This window comes from Eptatretus burgeri, chromosome 9 (assembly GCF_056783735.1).
Source record: "Eptatretus burgeri isolate ZD-2024b chromosome 9, Ebu_testis_v1, whole genome shotgun sequence".
Classification (NCBI taxonomy): Eukaryota; Metazoa; Chordata; class Myxini; order Myxiniformes; family Myxinidae; genus Eptatretus; species Eptatretus burgeri.
This window is the reverse complement of record NC_140969.1, coordinates 91,476,192-91,500,057: the sequence shown is the minus strand read 5'-3', so window position 1 is coordinate 91,500,057 and position 23,866 is coordinate 91,476,192. Positions and strand designations below refer to the sequence as shown.

The window sequence follows — 23,866 nt, the reverse complement described above, 5'->3', positions numbered from 1 at the left end:
TACAGCCGACGCTGGAGATGCAAAAACATTGACAGACCTAATAATTGCAGAGCTGACAAAAACAGGACTTGACACGTCAAAAATATTAAGTCAGGTGTACGACGGGGCTTCGGTAATGGCTGGGAAGCACGGTGGGGTGCAAAAGTTGTTGCAAGAGATATTGGAAAGAGAAATCCCCGATGTGCACTGCTTAAATCACCAACTCCATCTGGTAGTTATCCACGCACTGGCAGCAGAGAAAGCTGTCACTGATTTCCTCGAGGTTTGTTGTTGCCTGTACAAATTCTTCAGAAAGCCCACTGTTGCTGCACAGTATAAAGGTGAGCGGTTAAAACGACTTCTTGATCAAAGGTGGACTGGACATTTAGCCACCGTGTCTGTGATCCTAGGATCTTTTAAGGATATCACATCCTTACTGTCGGAGATTGATGCAGAGCGCGCCTACGGTGAAGAGATGAGGATGGAGGCTATTGGGCTTTTGCGCGAAGTCTCTGGGCCTGCCTTCATGTTCACTGCTATCTTTGTACCAAAACTGCTAATGTTGTTAGATGGCCCTAACAGACTCTTGCAGGCAGAGGACATGGACTTGCTAACGGGGTTGGAACTGGTGGCGAGTGCTACAGAGTGCGTGAAGAAACTCCGCTCTGAGGATGAGTTCACTGATCTGTGGAACAAGGCCAACGATGCTCGCACTTCTACACCTGCACCACCAAAACGGAGATGCACAATGCATTAGAACTTGGAACAGTTTGTAGTTTTGGAGACTACAGGACAAAACAACGACAATGACAAGACGGAACTGCAGAGGGTTTTTTACAGCGCAATTGACACTGTGCTTGGCGAGATCGCTCAGCGCTTCAGTGAGCGTAACACACAACTCGCCCGTTCACTCGCTGCCTTGAATCCCGAAAATGGCACGTTTTTGGATCCTCACTTGCTCCAGCACATCATGACATTAACAAAGTCAACCATCAGTGAAACAGCGTGTGTGGTTGCAAAGGAGTTTATTCGCTCACAGACAGAAAAGCAGCCAAATGAGAGATGGACAACACAAAAACTCCTCTCAACATACCACAAAACGCTGGAAGCCATACCAAGTTTAGTGACTGCTATGAGACTTGGACTAACATTTGGTGCATCCAATGCCATGTATGAAAACTCATTCTCAACGTTGAGGAATGTCTTCACTGACCATCGACTGTCCATGCGCCATGCACGCAAGGCACAATTGGTATGGCTGGCCTTCGAGAGAGACCTCACACGTAAATGCCTGAATGAATGGAAGGAGAAGGTCCTCAGAAGATTCCACACCGAGACGAGTCGCCTGCAGCTCTTCTGACAGCGAGTACAGCGGTATAAAAACTATACGAGGAGTTCAGATTGTGTGTGTGACTGCTGGTGATGCGTGTGTGGTTGTGGTTGCAGTGTGGTTTGGTCAGCACCCGCCGTGGTCGGCTGCTTTGTACTTCTGATGTTTAAGTTAAATGTTGTGTTTGGTGCTTTGCATATCCCATATCTAGTGCTTTGTGCATAACCTTACCTCTGTCTAATTGATTGCTTTAAATGCGGACCTTGTGGTATCTTCAGGCTGGTCGTATTTGCTGTTGATAGTTTAACGTGATGATCGCAGGTCATAGCCCACTGTATCTTATTTCAAAGTGCACTGATTCTGGTGCCAACCTCCTCCGTTTAGTCATTGTATCTCTGGTATATTAATTTTTATAATGCCAATTCTTCACAACACCTTGTATAAGCGCACCTGAATTGGTGACAATTGTCTAATCATTGAATATGTGCATTGTGAATGTGCCAGTTTGTTGCGGCTCTCCTGCATTCGAATAATTTTAGGCCAAAAACATCGGAACAAATTAAATCTCGCTGAGATTAATTTGGTTAATATGCGACGGCAACCTCAGTATAGATGTGTCAATGCTGCATGAATACAATAGTATACCGGGTTATCAAAAATATGAAATATAATAATTGTGCCCCCCCCATCCAGTTCATATGCCCCCTTAATACTGAGCCCTGGCTACGGGCCTGGGTCGAGATCCGGATCTTCACCAAAATGGTGATGGAGGTAATAAACAGACCATTTCAGAATCTGTGGAGGTCTTTATCGGACCACCGGCTCAGTCAGTCTGTCTTAATGGACTGTCTGACATGACAGTATTTTCAGAGAATATTTTCACCATTTTTTCAACAAATTGGGGTGACTTTCTTGGGAATTTCAGTTTACTGGTCTTTCCACAGAATGATGTATGTTATCTAATTCGGTATTTGGTGCCAGCAATTGAAATCGAGATTTGCATCGACACTTGTCTGACGCAGCTGTGATTGACATGAGCAGAGCACTGACTGTGCTCGCACTCTGGCTGTAGATGGAATAGATGGCATCCCTTGTGCATCAAAGTGTGAATTTTACAGAAGGAAACTCTCAGGAGGGAAAACTGGAAATTTGGAAGGAGGAGGGATTGGGGTGTGTTTGGGTGGAGGGTGGGGGGGGGAGGGGCCAACAAGGGTGGAAATTATCATGGTTTTGGATTGGGATGATCTGAGATTGTGGTGAACATCTCTCTTGAAGACCTCGAGTGAAGAATGAGATTGAAGAGAATATGGAGGTTTGTTCCACAGGCAGGAGAAAGAAGTAACGAATGAGTGAGGTGAGCAGTGATCCTGGATTGAGATAGGTTTACCAGAAGAGGGTTTATGGTGGACTGTGTGTCCCCTGCAGAAACCTGGGTGGGGGGGGGACAAAGCATGGAAAGAGCAGAGGGTGCAACACCAGAAAGGAGGTGGTAGAAGACAGAGAGACCACAGACGACCTGTCTGTGAAGGCGAAGTAATAGGCCTATCGCCTCGGCTTCAATAATGTTGAAGGCCTTGGTTTCCAGGTAATCAAGCTGAGTAAGGTGTGAGGCAAGGGAGTCAGCCCAGAGGGGAGAACATTACTCCATCAAGCTGCGGAAGAAGACCTTGTACCTGGATCGAAGTTCAGGTGTACCAAGGAAGAACTTTGTACGCTGGAGGATGCCCAGTCGGTGGATGGCTTTTGAGGCCAACTGTGAAATGTGGTTTGCTCAAGAAGGATATTATATTTATCGTTTAACCTAATATTGACTCTTATTATGCAATTTGCTGCATTCCTTTATTATTCTTATTTTTTTAGTGTCTGGTTCAGTTTTCATTTCAAGTCTATTTTTTTTCCATGATCGTGATAAATCATGGTCCTCACGTTCCTAATATGCAGTTGCTCTCACTTTGTAGTAATTTATAACCAGGGGTTCACACAATTGTTTAAAAAAAAAAAATTAGGTTATCCTATGAGTGGTTTGGTACTCACAAAAAATAAAAATAGCAGGTTCAAGCATACTCGTCTGCTTTCCCAAGCACCACTCCGATTGTTGAAGCACCTTTCAGCTTTGTATGCATCTTGCTCCTCTGTAAGCACTCTCTCAGAACGTCCGCTCCAGACGAGACACTCGCAAATTGCTCTTTTTAAAATTTTATCGTTCCGGATGCTCCTGAACCTCTTCTTCCTCTTCGGTTGAGCGTTCTCCTTCGATCTACTTTTTTTTTAATCCTGTAAATTATAAACTTTCAATATAACTTAAAAATTATAATGTTATCATTTATAAACTTAATTTTGTACACTTAAATTTTGAAATCACGGAAAAATCTGACCTACACTAGCTGAGAAAACCTTCCATCAAAAGCTTCTGTTGTGGTAGGTAGTATGCTTTTGAGCTTCCTTGGCATCTTTGAAGTACACTTTTTTTTTTTTTACTGCACATGAGTATCTGTGTACTAGTTATATGAACCCCTGTTTATAACCCAAGGCTAATTTCCCTTGTTCTGTTATAAATTGTCAATCCATATTTTCAATTGATTCCTCCAATATCAAAATTGTTAAACAATGTTGGTGGGATTATTAATGTTGGGTGTTTTATGTTTTATTCTTACCAAAGCATTTGTTGCAGACATGTCGAAACTCGTGGTTGCACTGGCAATGGCGGAAACGTTTGTGCAATCGAGCAGAAAGTTTTCTGGAAAGGTGAGGCTGCAGATCTAAGGTTTGATATTAACTGGGGGAAGGATTGTAAACTTGATTCTTAGGCATATTTAGCAGTTGGCCATCATCAGCTGGTCGAAGGGATGCATTGTTCTTTGATAAGACTATGGCCTGACTTGACCAACACATTTCTCACAAAATACCAGGGGACCTTTTCACAACAAAAGAGAGGGTGCTGCCTGTTACCCAAAATACATGGAAAGCTTGCACAGTGAGAATCACTATCATATTGTTATGGGCCGGGGTTTGAGGTTCACCATGACCGGAGTAACTAAAATTTCTCCCGAACACCCTGTCCTGAGGCCGCCAACCACGGATAACCACGCTGTCCAGGCTGTAGTTCTTACACAGCTTTAGCCGCTTGACTTAGACTACCGGCCTAGCAGGGTTACGCTTCGATGTTTCCGCGATACCTTTCTATTTGCACAGCAACCTAACGAGAGGCCACACCCTCGGCACCACACCTGGTGATCTTCTGCCGAGTGGAACAGATAGGTGCAGCACTGGCTAACAGTGCAAGTCACGTGGGGTAAAACTTCCCCGGCTAATGCTATATGCGGACTATGCTGGACCAATGGAGGAGAAGACACTACAACTCGGATACATTACAAAAATAAATAATTTATTTGACAGCAAGGGTGAGGAAAGGATGTAGAGCAATCAGCAAAGGTTTATTACAGCAATATTTGTACAGCAGGGGTAAGCAAGGATTGGTGTTGTACAGTAAAAGAAAAATGATGATTTACAAATACAAGAGAGACAGTGCAGAGTTACCCCGATCCTAAAACTTCAACAATCTTAATTATGCAAACAAAATAGGTGCCATTCGAATCATTCCCTGAAGAAATGAGAGACAGACAGACACAACAACGTGTTGGCGACCTCTTTGCTTTATTTTTCTAATTACTTTTTTCTTTCTTTCTTATGACTCGGCAACTAGGCACCGCAAACCCAGTTGCTGAAGAGGGAGAAACTGAGGGTGTCCACAGTGCGTGGTCGGATGGAGGTGTGTTGAGGGGTGCAGTGATGTGTGGAGAGGAAGGTGCAAAGACGTGGATCAAGGGGGGAGGGGGGTGGAAACAAAGCGAAGAACGTGTGAGAACGTAACGTGAAGTGGAAAGGGGTCTGTATGTGTAAATGATAAAACTGTGCCCGGTCTGGCATCTGTCTTTCCCGCTTATTCTGCACTCCTGTCCATGGACTCCGCTCTGCCCTGTCTGCTCCATAAAGCTCAGTTGTTCACCGCTCCGTAAATCAAGAATGCGCAGCCAAAGAACTGAGCACTGAGCCGGAGAACGGAGAGCTACATACCGCTTGTCAGAAAACTGAGCTCCTAATGTATGGGACACACAGCCCTTTATTCCCTGGTGGGGGTGGTACTTGGGAGCAGATCAGGCAGAGTGATGGGCGTTTTCCAGTGCCCTCATTGGTGTACAGACAATTACCCCGGCACTAGCTCTGCCCATGCGAAGATTCGGCAGCGGAAATGGTCTCATTCACTGCGCCTTGCGATCCATCTCCGAGATTAACATGACACGGGGTATTCAGTAGCGCTCTCCGGCCAAGAGCATGCACTGGACACCCAATGAGGGCCGTAATTGAGCAGAGCGCAATGGCTATTCACATGATGTGGAATGGAATTTGGCACGCCCTTCTGCCCAAAGGTAGATGCAAGAACGTCCGGATCCAAGTAGCTGTTATGGTTTGCTTCATTCCCCAAGGAAATTATGTAAAGACTGGAAAGAAAAACACTACCTAAAACCCACACAATGCATATTGTCCCATAAACCCATGACACATAATGGGAGGGCTATTTAAAACAAATATTAATGAAAGAACTCTCTCGGGAACCGCTACATGTTGTGTGCCATTCCCTCGGGGGAGTGCCGGTTTCGCAGAACTGCATCAATATTATTTGGAACCTTATGGTAAAGAGCCTTCTGTTATTTTATCACAGACATATTTTTGTCACCTGCTCCTCCGACAAGGTCGGAGACAGGACATTAAAATGAGCTCCATCTGACCCGATCGATCACCTGTCCATGTATTTCTTTGTGATATTTCAAAAACAGTTCAACATTTTGCTTTGATATCGCAGATATCTATTCCTCATGACGTTATGTCAACTTGATTAGATCACAGCTGTGATTGGTTGACTTCTATTGCCGTGGCAACCATCTCGCTAACTTGGCTTGTGTACACGATATTTCATAAACCAATCAAGATTTAGCTTTCATATTACACAGATCTATTCTTCGTACCACCCAAAAGATGGGGGGGGGGGGACCGAGAGCATCAGCTGCTTGTTGTTTTATAATCATTTTCCTCAAAAATATTTGATTGTTTTTGTAATCTATTTTGTTTTCTTTGCTGAAACAATTGATTAGAAGAAGAAACCCACTCACTATATACCTGTAAATTGTTTATACCTAGCCAAGCTGTGTCCCAATCATATCGTTATGCATTAATGTCAGGCCAATGAAACCCACAAAACAGCATGGGCTGGTTATATCTTACAAGACTGGCTGTCATTGGCTGATTACACGCAACCTTCTTAATGGTCGGAAAAGTATAGAATGCTGCTTAGGTATCCATCATCATAATGGCTGTGTGTGCTGCAAGCAAGGACAGCCAGGTGTGCATGACCTGCCATTTTCCACTAGTAGGCAATTCTGGGTTTCAGAATGATACAATAACAGTATCAAGTTGGCCATCATGTTCTGAGTATATACAGAGCTTAACTTCATGAAACACTGCATAGTAGGACTTGATTATTTTTTATAATCCTCCTTTCGTTCCCAGGGCTATATAATTCAGAAAAGGGAAAACCAGGTTGCTGTCGATGGAAATGACACACCAACTGAACTGCTGATGTAAGTTTGTGCGCTCTGTCGTGTTATACATTGATTCGCCACAGAAGTTTCCCATTGATGTAGTGTCTTAACCATCTTTTGACGTTTGTGTAACTGCAGCTATGATGAGTTCCAGCCATTCTTGTTTGCTCAGCATGTACATCGCCCCTATCTCGAGTTTGACTCCTTTGACCGGGTGAGACTTTAATTTGGTTTGCTTCTCTTTCCGTTGAATATTCATATTTGGATTTGATTGTCGAGAAAGACATCTCCACAGGACATTATCATGATCTCTCACCTGCAAGAGGGTTGTGCAATATAATGGATTTTCGGAAGTCCACATTCATTCCAGTTTTGGGTCACTCTTTTTGCCTTAATGTTTCATCCGTGAAACAAAACGGTTAACATGAAACTTGTGAAAAGTTTAAAAAGTGCAACTCTTGAATTGTAAGGGCTTACAGGTATAAAAATCTAATTGGAATATATAAAATTACAGGTATAAAATAAAAAAAAATATAATATGCAACCCGTAAAATCGCATCTCGTGTGTCATTTGTGTCGGCGATATTGGCTTCTTCTTGGGCTAACTAAATTTTGGTTAAAAATCCCGATAACTCGCATGAGGTTGGCTTCCTCTCAGAATAACATCGCTCTTTTCCACTTAGGCGAGTGATCACCTCCAAATTGGTTTGAAGCCAGCCATCCCCGAGGTGACTGCATCGGCGTTTTATTGCTCCTCACCTGACTCGTATTTAACAGCCACAGGTGTGAGCCATAAATGCGACATGTTGGTGGGATTAAAACCCTTGTTCCTCCTTGGATAAATTACAATTCTAAATTTTTGTGTGCAGGGCTCGGTTTGAGTGTTTTGAATTTAAAAGTTTTTCCCCTTGCTCACGTGGGAATTGAAGATGGTGGATGTGGGAAAGAAACATGGTGGATTATGACTTGCATGGTTGTAGGTAAGACTGAGGTGGGGCTCATCGGGGAGGAGGAGCTTAGAGTAGTCCCCTCCCCCATTCCTAGCATCATGCGTAGTCCCTCTCCTTTCAGGTTGGTAGGTGTGGCACATAGAGACATCGTGGCGATGCTCCAGGCCATGCTGGACAGGATGGAAAGTAATAAAACAGATAAAAATGAAACCAAAATGGATGTTAAATTTTTACAAATGGAAAATAAAATAAACAAGTCTGCAGACGGCGATGGTTCACGAGCAATGTACACCGTTCGCCTTTTATATTTTTTGACCTTCGAGGGGACGCCACGGGCAAACTGGCGGGAATCGGGAAAAACGTAAATGATGAAAGCTGTAGTACTCGAAGAGCACTACTTGCATACCAACTTTCATTCGAAGCAGTTGAAAACCCTAGGAGCTCGATGCCCAATTTATTGATTTTTTTTTTGACATTTTCTAAGTTCGTGACCTTGTGACCTTGACCTTGGGACGAAAATGAAAAATCGAGCTCCGTGGGGCTATGCAGGTGCCATTGGGCTAACCAAATACCGAAACCCCTGCCAGATTCGACAAACCCCCTCGGAGAAGATGTAACTTGAAACCGGCTACCCCCTAAAAACACATGTTTTTTGGGCGTGGCTCCGCCCATAATGGGCACAGCACACCCATTCTCCGGAAAACACAATTAGATCATGATACAAACCTCGCACCCTAATTTTATCAAGATAGGATCAAAACCCACGGAGCTATGCTCAGGACAGACAGACAGACAGACAGACACACACCCATAACGAATATAGTGGTCACTTACTGACTCGTGAACCAATAGGAATAAAGACTAAATTAATGTTACATTTTTACAATTGGAAGATAAAATGGAATGGAACAAAATGGGGGGAAAACAAGTGGTGTATATGTTCAGCGAAATAAAGATGATATTGGAGCTAAATTAAAGAATTTGGACAAAAAGTTTAACACAAAGCTCCAGAAATTGGACACTAAATTACACCAAATAGATGGTATAATGGCGTTGACTGGTGTCAAAGCTCAAGAAAACGGCAATAAATTAATTATGTTTGAAGAGAAATTAGAGAGCGAGATACCAAGGATAAATGAGTAGTGGAGCAGATGGACCAAGGAATGTCCTCAGCCTTCAATAAACAATGGCCTGGATCAACATCATTAAAGGGTCGATACGAACATCCACCGGCAAGTAGGGAAGATAGAAAAGACGAGGTAGCAATGTGAGGATATGTCAGGTAAGGCTCAGTGGCTGGAGTCCTGGGTTTGTTGCACAGGAGCAAGCTTTAGTTGAAGAAAGGTCTGTGGGATCCCCTTTTGGTAGATTTGAGGAGAGGCTGTATCACAGAGGAGCAGCTGGTGACTTGTGAGGATAGTATCAAGGAGGAGGTTGCTCAAATGCAGGATTGCTTGAGGCAAGAGGTAAGTGGGTCTGTCAATCCTATTCGAGAAAAGATAAAGTTGACCGAAGGGACCTTTACTAGCATTCAAGTTTGTGCACTGGAGACTCATAAATCGAGTGAACAGCCACGTGGGTGTTTGAGCCCCAGGCTGAATTTGGACAATGGGGAAATCTCACCGACGAGCTTCTGGAAAGGTAATTCCCTGTGAAAAATTTGAATGGTCAGGAAACCTGGAGGCTTTCCTGATATAATTTGAGTGTTTCCCAGCTGCACATTTGGAACAAGTGGGACCACATGAGAAATATGGTGGCAGCTCTTTAGGGGCCAGCCACTAAGATGTTAAATACTGTCTCAGATGGTCTTATGACCAGCGAACGGTTATGTGCTACTCTGAACTAATGGTACTGTATGACAGCGCAGAGAGATCTGGTCCAGGCTCAGCTGCAGTACAGGAAGCTAAAACCCGGTGAGATGCTGCAGCAGCTGCCCCAAGACATGCATCAATCTGTGACGATTGTGTATCGGGACCTGCTGGCACGCGTGTGTGAGAGCCTGGCTTTAGAAAAACAAAATTTAGGATACATGGTCGAGGCTCGCAGAAGAGCAAGAGCAAAATGGAAAGTGAGAAATACCAACAGCAGAGCAGAGGCGAGAGGAAAGGTGGGAAGGACACATGGGGTAAATAAGCTGAAATGCAGCAAGAAGGGGAAGGGGAAAGTGTGGCTGAAACAGAAAAGGGACAAAGAAAAAGTCTGGAGGGAGAGAGGGGAACTTGGAATACGAGAGGGGAAGAGAAGGGAATTTTCCACAATAACTTGGAAAAGGTTGTTCTTGGGAATGGGGTCATTTGTGGCTGAAGAGAACATGCGTGTGGATGGGGGGTGACTTGAGGCGGTGAGGAACAGCTGTCTTGAAGCCCTGGAGGGAAGAATGGGACTGAACAGACTGGGGTAGTTTTTCTCGGAGATGGAAAGAAGAGGGTTACTGGCAGACGGTGGGTGCCTTGCAGAAACCTGGGAGGGACGGCGCCAAGAGAGGACATAGGGTGCAAGACAAAAAAGTAGGTGGTAGAATATAGAGGCCATCCAACCTGCCTGCGATCTGAAAGCAACAGGCCGAGACGCTCAGCTTCTTCGTGGGAGATCCCAATGATTTTGAGGGCCTTGCCTTCCACGGCATCAAGAGTTGCAACAGTTCATTGCCAATTAGTGACAGTATGTGCTGATCATACATGTGGACATTAGTCCGACAGGATTGTGCAGAGGTAGCACACTTACCTCTCAGCTGCTTAGCTTGGGTTTAATCCCAGACCCTACGTAAAACTGTCAGCTTGGTGATTTGTAGGCAGGGTGTTCCATCGCAGGGCGCCATCCCTTGGATAGACATTAATATCTGTGTCTCTGTCTCTTCACATTCGTTTCTGAACATCAAATTCTTACTGTGTCTTTCTCGAAGAGTCGGCGAGTCATTGCCGGCAAACCTCAGCAAATGATTAATTCCTGCCACCTTCAATAGAATGAGAGTCCTGGCCATCTGGTTCTTGAAAGACTTAGGCCAAAAACGTTCCCCCGCCGCCACCACAAGAGGGTGGGGGTAATTGGGGCCATTGAAGAAGTCGTAGTAGACATGTGGGCATGGCTGGAGATTGATGACAACTTTTGGACTTACTTGACTGCACTGTACACTTTGAATGTTTTTTTTTTCTTCCAATCCTCTGTTATGAAGTGAATTTAAATTTCATAGCTCATGAAGATGACAATTATCGATCGTTATTAAATTATGATTAATGATGGCCGCTTTTTTACTGAAGAATAATTGGTGTTTGCACAGTCTATTATGCAAGTATTTTGCAACTCATGTTTTCATATCTCTGTTGTTGTATTTGTCGATTACAGTAATACTATAGCGAGTTAAGTTTCAAATTGTTTTTGTTTTCTTTTTTGTAGTAATACGAGTTTTTTGGGAATAAAAGTAGCGTGCTTTTTTATTTCAAGCTTTAATTCTTCCTCTGACCTTCAGGCCTCTAAGTCATGTTTATAAATCTATTTTGATCATATCTGACAGTTATCTCGAATTCAAGGGCTGGCAGGATGGCTGAGAGGTACGCACACTCGCGTCTAAGCTGTCTCGCCTGGGTTTTAATCGTGACTCACCTGTAAACTGTCATCCCAGTGTTTCACAGGCAGAGTTATTCATCAACGTGTGTGCCGTCCCTTGGATGGACGTTGAACTGGGCTCCCCGTCTGCCGGCATTTATAGTTGTCGGACATTAAAGATTCTCCCGTGTCCTTCACAAAGAGTAGGTGAACTATCACCAGCCCCATGGTAAACTGACAAATTGCTGGGAAGGCAATGGCAAACCACCCAGTATAACCCTTGCCAAGAAACTGCTTTGGCAGTAGTGACACTCTATATCAGAGTATGGTACATCAGAATCAGAATCTCAAACCCTGCCATTTAAAAAATTAATTATTTTCTTTTTCTTTTCTGTTTTTAGGCTGTGGACGAGTTTTTCTCGAAGATGGAAAGCCAGAAGATCGATTTAAAAGTATTGCATCAGGTGAAACAAACAAGCCTGATTACACTGCGTGTTTCCTCGTGGTGTATTATTAATGGATTAATACATTATTTATGGCTGAGTTAATTGAAGTCGAGTTGTATTTGCTTAAAGGGACGGTGCCAAGGTGGAACCTTTTTAATTTTTTTTTTCTTGTCGGGGTAAATCTGCCATCATTATGACAACAACAATTTTAAACTTGTCTCTTGCTGTACCACCAGTGTTCCCCACATGTTGAAAAGTACTTTTATATTTATAAAGAAATAGGTGTATGTGTTCCTGATGCAGTTGAAGTGTGGGGGGGTTGTGGTGCAGTAGAAGTAGAAGTGAGAGTGAGAGGGGAAGCAGGAGCGGGTGCCCACAGTTTTTTGGGCTATTGGATGATACAATACAGTATGCAAGATATTATCATCAGAGTAGAAATGGAAATCTGTTACGTAGTTCATACACTTGTCAGAATGTGATGCCATATTTTCCGGTGTATAAACCACTTTTTATCGGCAAAAAAGGTAAAACGCTGATGCTATGCCAGCAAATGCTGGATAGGGGGTGTGGTTTAAAACTGGAAACAACCAATCAACAATGAGTTCTTTTCCATATGCGGGCAGGAAATGGATTTAAAAAGGAAGAAGAAGAATTTCATGATAGTGAGGAGCCACGGGACGGTGAAGCTTGAAGAAGTACTAGTGCTGTTCGGTTCTTTTGGTTTCCTTTGGTTGTCTTCATTCTTCCTGGTTCTGTTCGTTTTCCTTCGTTTCTATCAGCGGTTCTGAACTTCCTGCGGATTACTCACGTAGACCAGATTAGCTTTTTTTTTTTTTTTTTACTTTGCAGGCCTTTGCATTTGCCCCAGGTTTCGAGGAGCATTAGCTGCATCTCGGTGGAACCACCACAGACGAACTTTCGAATTTCCCGGACTTGAAAATAAATTTCATCAGTTGAAAATTTTTCATCAGTTGAAAATAAACATTTCATGATGCGTTTCCCACCAGGATTTTTGTCCCGGATTCCGAAGAGCATTTTTTTTTTTTGCATACACTGTCAAGGCTCGTATGAGAGCTAACACAGAACTTACAACAAGGGGAGCAGAAGACAAGAGGGGTAGGAGAGGGAAGGAAAAAAACAGTGGAACAGAGACACGAGGAGATCTGTGGAAGGGAGAGGGATGGGGCCGGGGACACGGTAAACAAGATGGACACGACGGCGACTTTCAGATCATTGGCCACATGCATCTTGGTTGAACTTTCACCATTACTCCTGTCGGTCGCTACCCAAGCTGAGCATTATGTTGACTGGGAGATTGCTGGCGTTCATCGGAGGATGAGAAAGGTTGACCTTCCGATGATCTGCGGCTGGATCGTCAAGGTGCGGAAGGAGATGCCGTCGGACATCATCAAGCAAGCATTTCTGAAATGCTGCATCTCCAACAACATGGACGGCACAGAAAACGACATCATTTGGGAGGAGGAGGCTATAAATGATAGCGGCAGCGACAAGGGCAGAGACGTGGCCTTGCTCTACCCTGATTCGGACAAGTAGTTACGTCATGCCCTCTTCGATGAGGATAGCATTGATGAGGATTTCCTCGGGGTTAGCTGAAAAACTTCATAAAACCCTAACGGCCCTTTTCAGGTTCACAAATCCACAAGAAATATGTTTGATACTGGAATGAATCCCTTTTCTTCCTTTTTCTTGTGACAAAGAAAACCTCTTTATAATATTTAAAAAATAAGAAAGAAAAATATAAACTTTCTGTTTCCTCTCCTCTCTCTTCATCTTCTTGAAAATGAGAATAGGACTGTTAGACGAAATTAAGAGGACATGGGAGTGAGCATGTTGATACCTCCCTGACTTTGTTCCGTACAAAGTTAATGTACAATTATATTTAGATCTAGATCAGAAAATAAAATGATCAATAGAGTGATTTTTTTTTTTTGAGGGTGAAAAACATGGGTGCGGTTTATACACGGCCATGGTTTATACATTACACGAGAAAATAAGTTACTATTGTGATTATTAAACTGTTCCATCATATTATAGAAAAGTTTATGGAGCTTTTAATAAACATTTACAGTTTATGGATACTAGCAAGTTGCCCGTGCCTGCATGGGATTCGAAACGGGATGGGGATGGAGGGGCAAAAATACAAATGGAATCTTCTGCCATCGAGCCAGCAAGCTGGGAGCAACAATTCACATTGGTTGCCACATCTGATTCTATTTAAATGCTCTAATGGTGGCGGGGTGCTCCATTTGAAAGTGTTCATTCGATATATGTTGCTTTTCGATGCCTAGGGTCCATTATAAAAATTTGTACTGGTGTCAAAGCAGCGAATAATTGCAGATTTAATAGTAGGGTTATTTATGTTTTTAATGTAATTTGCAGTTAAGCTTCTATTCTTCATAGTCTATGTATATGAATGCAAATTGTGCAATTGTGTCTGAATGGGGGTAAACGTCGTAACCACAACACGTATAATGCTGGATGATGCCTCATTGGGATGAGCTCTTGGGTCCAGACGGTGCATGATGAGGTCCACAAATATCGATATTCACGCAATTTTGAATCGTGTTCATTTTGTTGTGTACACTGGTGGTTTATATGCTCAGTCATTGGTTTGCACACCTACCAGAAATAAAAAATAATATAACCACAAATTATTCAGTCAATTCTGTTCAACGAATAATTCTGTTCAACGGCGGTCTCCTTGGGTTAACCTGAGGCGGTCCCTTCGGGTGGGTGCCTGGAATGTCCTATCCATAAGAGAGGATGATCACCTGTCTCTGTTATCATCTGAGCTCAAGCGTTTGGACATCGGTATTGCAGCACTCTCTGAGGTTCCGAGACCGGATTGCGGAGAGATAATGGTGGGTGGTTACACCTACTATTGGTCTGGTCGCTCTGATGGTTACCACACTCAAGGAGTTGCTGTAGCTGTGTCCAATAAGCTGACCCCAATGATAATTGAGGTAACACCGGTCAACGAGCGTATTATGAGACGAAGGATTCGTCACTCCTTCGGTGTCATTTCCCTGGTCTCTGTCTATGCTCCGACTGAGGTGAGTGACCTCACCGTGAAGGACACATTCTACGCCACGCTCAAGTCTGTGGTTGATCAGTGCCCCAGACGAGATACACTTCTAGTGTTGGGGGATTTCAATGCATCGACTGGAACTGATAGGATGGTTATGAGTTGGTCCCCATGGGTCAGGAACTATGAACCAGAATAGCACTAAGTTCCTTGACTTTGCAAGAAGTCATGGACTTAGGGTGGCTGGTTCATGGTTTCAGTGCCCACAAGCTCATCGCTGGACTTGGTATTCCAACACTGGCGGTGTGGCAAAGGAGATTGACCATGTCCTCGTTGATGGTCGCTGGAGGATGATCCAGAACTGCAGGGTCTACCGGAGTGCTGAGTTCCTCAATACTGACCACCGGCTTGTTGTAGCAACTCTACAGCTGCACCTTAAACCTGGAGAATGGTACCATCCCAGCCTAGGCTGGATCTTGACAAGCTCAAGGATGAGAGAGCAGCTGAGGAGTTTGTGAACAGGCTGATTGGAGATTTGGGGTGTCTGCGTGCTTTGGGGGGTCCTGAAGAGTTGTGGAGTGCCTTCAAGACCACCGTCCTTGATGTTGCCGGTGGATGTCTTGGAACTCACCACAGGGCAAAGAAGAATTTTGTCTCTCAAGGGACACTGGATACCATTGACCAGAGTCGCAGGGCCAGGCTGAATGGCAGAGCTGAGCTGTTCAGGGAGCTGAGGCGTAAAACTGTACGTGCACTAAGGGTGGACAAGGAGGCCTATGTGCGAGGAATCTGTGAGGGGGTAGAGCATCACCTGTGGACAGGTGATTCTCGTCCCGTTTACAGGGAAATTCACGCATTGCATTCATCCAAGCCCATCCCTCGGAGCACTGCAGTTACAGCAGAGGATGGTAGGCTCTTGACAGAGGAGTCTGAAGTGAAGGCCCGCTGGGCCGGTTACTTTGAGCGGTTGTACCAGGCTGATCCCCCAGCTGTTGAGTTGGACGTCAAGGGTGTTACAATCCCTGTTGCTGACCCTCCAATCAACTGTGGTCCACCTTCGCTTGTGGAAACACGGGCTGCAGTGAACCTGTTGAAACGGGGCAAAGCTCCAGGGATCTGTGGCATCCATGCTGAACTTCTCAAGGCTGGTGGAAATGCTGCACTCGTGTCGTTGCATGCAGTTTTGTGCTCTGCCTGGAACACAGGCATCATCCCAACGGATTGGAAGCGGGGCCTTGTTGTCCCTCTCTGGAAAGGGAAGGGTGATCGCCAAGACTGCAACAACTACCGAGGGGTGACGCTGCTGTCAGTGCCAGGCAAGGTCTTTGCTCGGATAATTCTTAATAGGGTTCGCCACCATCTGCTTGAGCACCAGCGGCCAGAGCAGTCAGGCTTTACACCAAAGAGTTCAACGATTGACCGTATCCTTGCTCTTCGTGTCCTCACCGAACGCAGGCGAGAGTTTCGGCAGGGGCTGCTTGCAGCCTATGTTGATCTCTGTGAAGCGTTCGATTCAGTGAATCGGGATGTCCTCTGGAGGATTCTTGGTCTTCGTGGGGTGCCACCAAAACTGATCGATCTGATGTCTGAACTCTACTCTCATACTGAGTGCTGTGAAGTGTGGTGGTACCATCTCTGACTTATTTCCAGTTGTTACTGGAGTCCGTCAGGGGTGTGTACTGGCCCCCACACTTTTCAGCACTTGTATGGACTGGATTTTAGGGAGGATGTCGGAAAGATCAAGCTGCGGTGCATCGTTTGGTAATGTCAAGATCTCGGACCTTGATTTCACAGATGATGCAGTCATCTTTGCGGCGACTTTAGATATCCTTTTGGGGGCCCTCGAGGTGCTGAATGAGGAGTCGGAGCCGCTGGGATTACGGGTTTCTTGGGTCAAAACTAAGATCCAGGCTTTCAATGACATCTTGGATGCTGCTGTCCTGTCTGTGTCTGTTTATGTTGAGGTCGTGGAGAGGTTCACTTACCTTGGCAGTGATATTCATGTCTCTGCTGGCTGTGAGTCAGAGGTCAATAGACGTCTGGGTCGGGCCTGGGGAGTCATGGATTCGCTGGATCATGGGGTGTGGCGCTGCCGGTACCTGTGCGGGAGGACGAAAGTCCGAGTCTTCAGGTTCTTGGTGCTTCCAGTCTTGCTCTCTGGATGCGAGACTTGGACTCTGACCAAGGATCTGAGACGGAGACTTTATTCCTTTGGTACCAGGTCTCTTCGGAGAATCCTTGGCTATCGCTGGTCAGATTTTGTGTCAGACGAGCGGTTGCTGAGAGAGACTTGGATGAGATTTGTTACCTGCATGGTCCGTGAGCGTTAGTTACGGCTGTATGGACATGTGGCTCGTTTTCCTGAGGCTGATCCTGCTCACCAGATTCTCTCAGCGAGGGAGTCTCGTGAGTGGAGGAGGCCAATGGGCTGACCACGTGCCTCGTGGTTGCAGCAGGTTGACCAGCATCTCAAGGAAATTGGGATGGGCCTGGCATCTGCCTGGGGGAAGGCCAGACGGAGACCCCTGGGGTCCCGGCGGAAAGTGGATGCAGCGACGCGCTGTTCTGGCACATGCTCTCATACCTGACCTGACCTGAATAATTCCTTTTTCGTCGATTTACTTCACTGATAAACCTTAGCAGTCTCAACACTTTTTGTGACAATTATGCATACCCAGGATTTTGGAGGGGGAAAGGTGTGGGAGTGGGGGGGGGGGGCTCGAGGACTGGAAGAAAAAGGGGGAAGTGGAGGACTCAGAGTTGGAGCAGGGAGAGGGGAGACAGAGAACGGACAGGGTTTGGAAAGGAGAGTTGAGGCTGGGGAGGAGGGGGGGTTGTTAGTTCATGACCTGGGGTTGGGAGGGAGGGTTGAGGACTTGAAGAGGCCAGGTGAAGCTGCGGACCTGGGGTGGGGGTTGAGAGCTTGAAAAAAGGGGGAGTCGAGGACAGAGTTGGAGTGTGGAGGGTGTAAAAATGCGATAGAGTTAGGAAAGGGAGGTTAAGGGTTTGGTGGGGGTTGACGTCTTGGGAGTTGGGAGGAGCTTGCTGAGTTGTGGTTTGGGGGTAGTTGAGGACTTGAAGAAGGAAGGGGAGGTAGACAGAGAGTTGTTGTGGAGTGGGGGGGCGAGGGGGTGACAGTTGGTTGTGGGAGTTTGGGGATTTGGGGTGGAGTGGAGGTTTGTAGACTTGGGGTTAAGGACTTGAAGAAGAAAGGGGTTGAGGACTTTTACATTGTGTGGGTTTTCCACAGGTCCCTGCCATTATGATGCCTAATTAATCATGTAAAAATATTTTGTTAATGCTGTTTTACCAAGTTCTTTGTTGCCTTTACTTTCCTTTTTCCTTTGGGTACTTTCCCTTTTTTGTATACATAGTTGAGGCTCGTGGAAGACCTTGAACACAGAACAGATCAGGATGCAACATAACAAAGGGAACAGCAGCAGGGCCAAGGGAGAAAATACACGGAGATGGACAACAAGCGATGTACGGGTAACAATGAGAGGTTGAGGAGAATGCAGGGGGTGGACGAGATGGATAAACAAACAAAAAATTTGGGGGAGGTGGGTGGTGGGAGTGGTTTAAGGAGTATAGAAAAGATCATGGTGTTGGATTGGGGTGATTTGAGATGGTCGTGAACACCTCTCCTGAAGACCTGGAGAGAAGAATCTGATTGAAGAGAGTGGAAGTTGGTTTCACAGGTGGGGCAAAAGAGGAACAAATGAGTGGAGGTGAGTAGTGGTTCTGGATTTTGGGAGTTTCAATAGAAAGTGGTTGTTGGTGGACCATACGTCTCCTCCAGATTACCTGTGGGGTGGGAGGGGTGGGGGGACAAAGCATGGAAAAGGCAGAGGGTGCAAGACCAGAAAGGAGGCGAAAGAAGACAGAAACCACCGACTTGTTGGTGATGGAAAAGTGGTAGGCCGATAGACTCAGCTTCATCCTGAAATATTCCAATATTCTTGAAGGCCTTGGTTTCCACGATGTCAAGCTGAGCAAGTTGTGAGGCAGGGGTGCCAGCCCAGAAGGGAGAGCATTACTCCATCAAGCTGCGGATGAAGTCCTTGTAGTTGGATAGGTGTTCAGATGTGCCAAGGAGGACTTTGTACAACAGAGATTGCTCAGTCAGTGAATGGCTTTTGAGGCCAACTTTGAAATGTGATTTGCTCAAGATATATCATGGCTGAGAGTGAGACCCAGGAGTTTGAGTGACTGAACTTCTTCCTTACTGAAGTTTTTTTTTTTCTCCCCTTACAAGGCTCGTTGACAAGCAAGAATGCTGAACATATTCATCAACAGAACACAACAGAACAAAAGGAACAGTGGAGTTGAGGGACAAAATAGGAGAGACAGACAAGTAATGGATGTGGGGACAAATGCGGGGTATGGTAGGATGCATAGTAGAAAAGAAGCAAATTCTCAGGAATGAACTGGAGATTTGGAAAGATGTGGGGCGGTGGGTGGAGGAGGAATTAATGGGTAGAAAAGATCATGGGTTTGGATTGGGAATGATCTGAGGTGGTGAACAGCTGTCTTGAAGATTGGAGGGAATAATGAGATTGAAGAGAATGTGGAAGTTGGTTCCACAGGTGGGAGAAAACAGGAATTAATGAGTGCAGGTGAGCAGTGATTCTGGATTTAGGTAGTTTTACCAAAAGGGTGTTGATGGTGGACTGTGTGCACCCTGCAGAAACCTGGAGTCGACAAAGCACAGATAGAGCAGAGGGTGCAAGACCAGAAAGGAGGTGGTAGAAGACAGATAGACCACTGACCTGTCTGCAATGGGAAAGTGAAAGGCCCTTGGACTCAACTTAATTGTGGGAAATTCCAATGATCTTAAAAAATAAAAGATCTTAAAAATAAGTTTGAATCAACTCGCTCAAAATTTCCTGCTGCTTGCCTTGACCATTTCGTAAGATACTATTATTACACAATTGGAGCCTCTTGGGTCAAAATTGAATTATTAAATAAAACTGCTCTAATGCTAATTTATTTCTGACCTCTGTCAATACTCTTGGATGCAAGCTTTCCAAAGAAATGGTGAGTATATATTAGAGCCAGAAAAGTATCAAACTTGTAGGTCATCTTTAATATGAAGCACATTGCTGCGATTTAGATCATTTGTTGGAAGAGCGGCTGGGGACTGATGCAGTGCCCCCCTGTAGGTTAGAGCAGCAATTTGTAATTTGTTCATGATGCTGACGATAACTCTCATACTCTTCATTGGAAACCGTGGGATCTCGAACGTCCATTAACAAATGCTGGCAGATGGGACACCCAGTTTAACGTCCATCTGAGGGACAGAAGACACTGATGAATCACCCGCCTGTGAAGAACCGGGATGACAGTTTATAGTTGGTTCGGGTTTGGAACCCAGGCTGGACAGCCCAGATCTGTGCGTGCGTGTTTCTTGGGAGTCGAGGCTATCCTGCCAGCCAAAATTGTAGGTAATGTGATGTTCGGTTCATGATTATGCTTTTCCTTTGAGATTTGGTTGAAATTTTGTCTTTCTGTTTATTTGTCTCAACCCAAAGGGGTTGTGAGACAATTGCAACTCCTCAGTCTGTCTGTCTGTCTGTCTGTCTGTCTGTCTCTGTGCCTGTGTCTATATATTTTCGCTTTAAAAATGTTTTTCTCTGCAATCGCCAGTCGAATCAAAGCGGAACCTTCAACATCGGAGGAACTCCCCATGGAGAATATTTTACTGATAACTCTGACATATTTTACTGATAACCCCCAGCTGTCGAGTTGGATGTCAAGGGTGTTACAATCCCTGTTGCTGACCCTCCAATCAACTGTGGTCCACCTTCGCTTGTGGACACACGGGCTGCGGTGAATCGGTTGAAACGGGGTAAAGCTCCAGGGATCTGTGGCATCCATGCTGAACTTCTCAAGGCTGGTGGAAATGCTGCACTCGTGTCGTTGCATGCAGTTTTGTGCTCTGCCTGGAACACAGGCATCATCCCAACTGATTGGAAGAGGGGCCTTGTTGTCCCTCTCTGGAAAGGGAAGGGTGATCGCCAAGACTGCAAAAACTACCGAGGGGTGACGCTGCTCTCAGTGCCGGGCAAGGTCTTTGCTCGGATAATTCTTGATAGGGCTCGCCACCATCTGCTTGAGCACCAGCGTCCAGAGCAGTCAGGCTTTACACCAAAGAGGTCAACGATTGACCGTATCCTTGCTCTTCGTGTCCTCGCCGAACGCAGACGAAAGTTTCGGCAGGGGCTGCTTGCAGCCTATGTTGATCTCTGTAAAGCGTTCGATTCAGTGAATCGGGATGTCCTCTGGAGGATTCTTGGTCTTCGTGGGGTGCCACCAAAACTGATCGATCTGATGTCTGAACTCTACTCTGGTACTGAGAGTGCTGTGAAGTGTGGTGGTACCATCTCTGACTTATTTCCAGTTGTTACTGGAGTTCGTCAGGGGTGTGTACTGGCCCCCACACTTTTCAGCACTTGTATGGATTGGATTTTAGGGAGGATGTCAGAAATATCAAGCTGCGGTGCATCGTTTGGGAATGTCAAGATCTCGGACCTTGATTTCGCAGATGATGCAGTCATCTTTGCGGAGACTTTAGACATCCTTTTGGGGGCCCTTGAGGTGCTGAATGAGGAGTCTGAGCCGCTGGGATTACGGGTTTCTTGGATCAAAACTAAGATCCAGGCTTTCAATGACATCTTGGATGCTGCTGTCCTGTCTGTGTCTGTTTGTGGTGAGGATGTTGAGGTCGTGGAGAGATTCACTTCCCAGGGCAGTGATATTCATGTCTCTACTGGCTGTGAGTCAGGTCAACAGACGTCTGGGTCAGGCCTGGGGAGTCATGGATTCACTGGATCATGGGGTGTGGTGCTGCCGGTACCTGTGCGGGAGGACGAAAGTCCAAGTCTTCATTCCTTGGTGCTTCCAATCTTGCTCTATGGATGCGAGACTTGGACTCTGACCAAGGATCTGAGACGGAGACTTAATTCCTTTGGTACCAGGTCTCTTTGGAGAATCCTTGGCTCTCGCTGGTCAGATTTTGTGTCCAACGAGCGGTTGCTGAGAGAGACTCGGATGAGATTTGTTTCCTGCATAGTCCATGAGTGTCAGTTGCGGCTGTATGGACATGTGGCTCGTTTTCCTGACGCTGATCCTGCTCACCAGATTCTCTCAGCGAGGGAGTCTCATGATTGGAGGAGGCCAATGGGCCAACCACATGCCTCGTGGTTGCAGCAGGTTGACCAGAATCTCAAGGAGATGGGGATGGGCCTGGCATCTGCCTGGGGGAAGGCCAGACGGAGGCCCCTGGAATACCGGCGGAAAGTGGACGCAGCGATGCGCTGTTCTGGCACATGCTCCCATACCTGACCTGACCTGACATAAGTCGCATGGTATGGCAGCCATATTGGATTAAAGGAAAAACTTTGGACATCTTTTTCTCTGAAACTGCTCAACAAAAAAATTGAAACTTGGCATACGTCATCAACTCCTCATGGGGTATACAGAGTGATAGCAATGATGTCATTGGTGAAGTGGTATTCCAGCCAAAATTGGTTGAATCAGAATCCTTATCCCAAAAATATGAAACTTTATAAATGTGATCTATGACCCAATGTTAAGTGAAAAATAGGGGCAATACCCCTTGGCGCTCATCTGGTAGCGGCTGGACAAGAAAACTATGGAACCACTGGTAGGCGTGGATAACCCACAAAATATTTAACGGAGAAGAAAGTAAATACCTGTAGATGTTCTCTTTTTCTTTTTCTCATGCCGTGAACAAACTTTAGTACATCACGAGTGATGAAGGTTGTGGTCAAGTTTCATCGGAATTGTGGATGTAGTTTCTGAGAAGAAAGCAAACACCTATTTTGGGGTGCATGGACGGACTGACTGGTGGACTGGCGGACGGACGATGCGCCATTCCATATGCTGCCTGGAACTACATTCCAGTTGAGCTAAAAATGAAATTCGTGACAGCGGTCACGTGGTCTGGCATCCACATTGGATTGAAAATAAACTTAAAATAAATCTTCTTCTCCAGAACCACTTACCAGATTGATGCAAAGCTACACAACACACACAACACACACAACACACACAACACACACAACACACACAACACACACAACACACACAACACACACAACACACACAACACACACACAACACACACACAACACACACACAACACACACACAACACACACACAACACACACACACAAGACACACACACAACACACACACACAAGACACACAAGACACACACACACACAAAGACACACACAAAGACACACACACAACACACACACATATACACATACACACAACACACACACAACACACACACAACACACACACAACACACACACAACACACACACAACACACACACAACACACACACAACACACACACAACACACACACAACACACACACAACACACACACAACACACACACAACACACACACAACACACACACAACACACACACAACACACACACAACACACACACAACACACACACAACACACACACAACACACACACAACACACACACAACACACACACAACACACACACACACACACACACACACACACACACACACACACACACACACACACACACACACACACACACACACACACACACACACACACACACACACACACACACACACACACACACACACACACACACACACACACACACACACACAACACACACACACCACACACACACCACACACACACCACACACACACCACACACACACCACACACACACCACACACACACCACACACACACCACACACACACCACACACACAACACACACACACACACACACACACACACACACGATCATATGATCGCCTAGCCATGGGGAATATAGTTTGAAATTTTTTTTCATGTTAATTTCATTGATGCAATTCAGCCTTAATTTGCACAAAAGTGGTTGCTAAATATCCGACTAATTAATTAAGCCACGGATAATAGCA

General features: G+C 45.4%; 1 protein-coding gene across 6 annotated transcripts in view; it reads left to right on the top strand.

Annotated features, from left to right (window-relative positions):
* NEMF (nuclear export mediator factor) overlaps positions 1-23,866 on the top strand; it is a 204,075-nt gene that overhangs the window by 45,554 nt on the left and 134,655 nt on the right. For all 6 annotated transcript variants that reach the window (XM_085896078.1, XM_085896081.1, XM_085896080.1 and 3 more), the window contains 4 exons: positions 3,981-4,054; positions 6,875-6,945; positions 7,045-7,120; positions 11,801-11,863. In XM_085896078.1, coding sequence (XP_085752204.1) covers positions 3,981-4,054; positions 6,875-6,945; positions 7,045-7,120; positions 11,801-11,863 — 284 coding nt within the window. The remainder of the gene's footprint in view (positions 1-3,980; positions 4,055-6,874; positions 6,946-7,044; positions 7,121-11,800; positions 11,864-23,866) is intronic.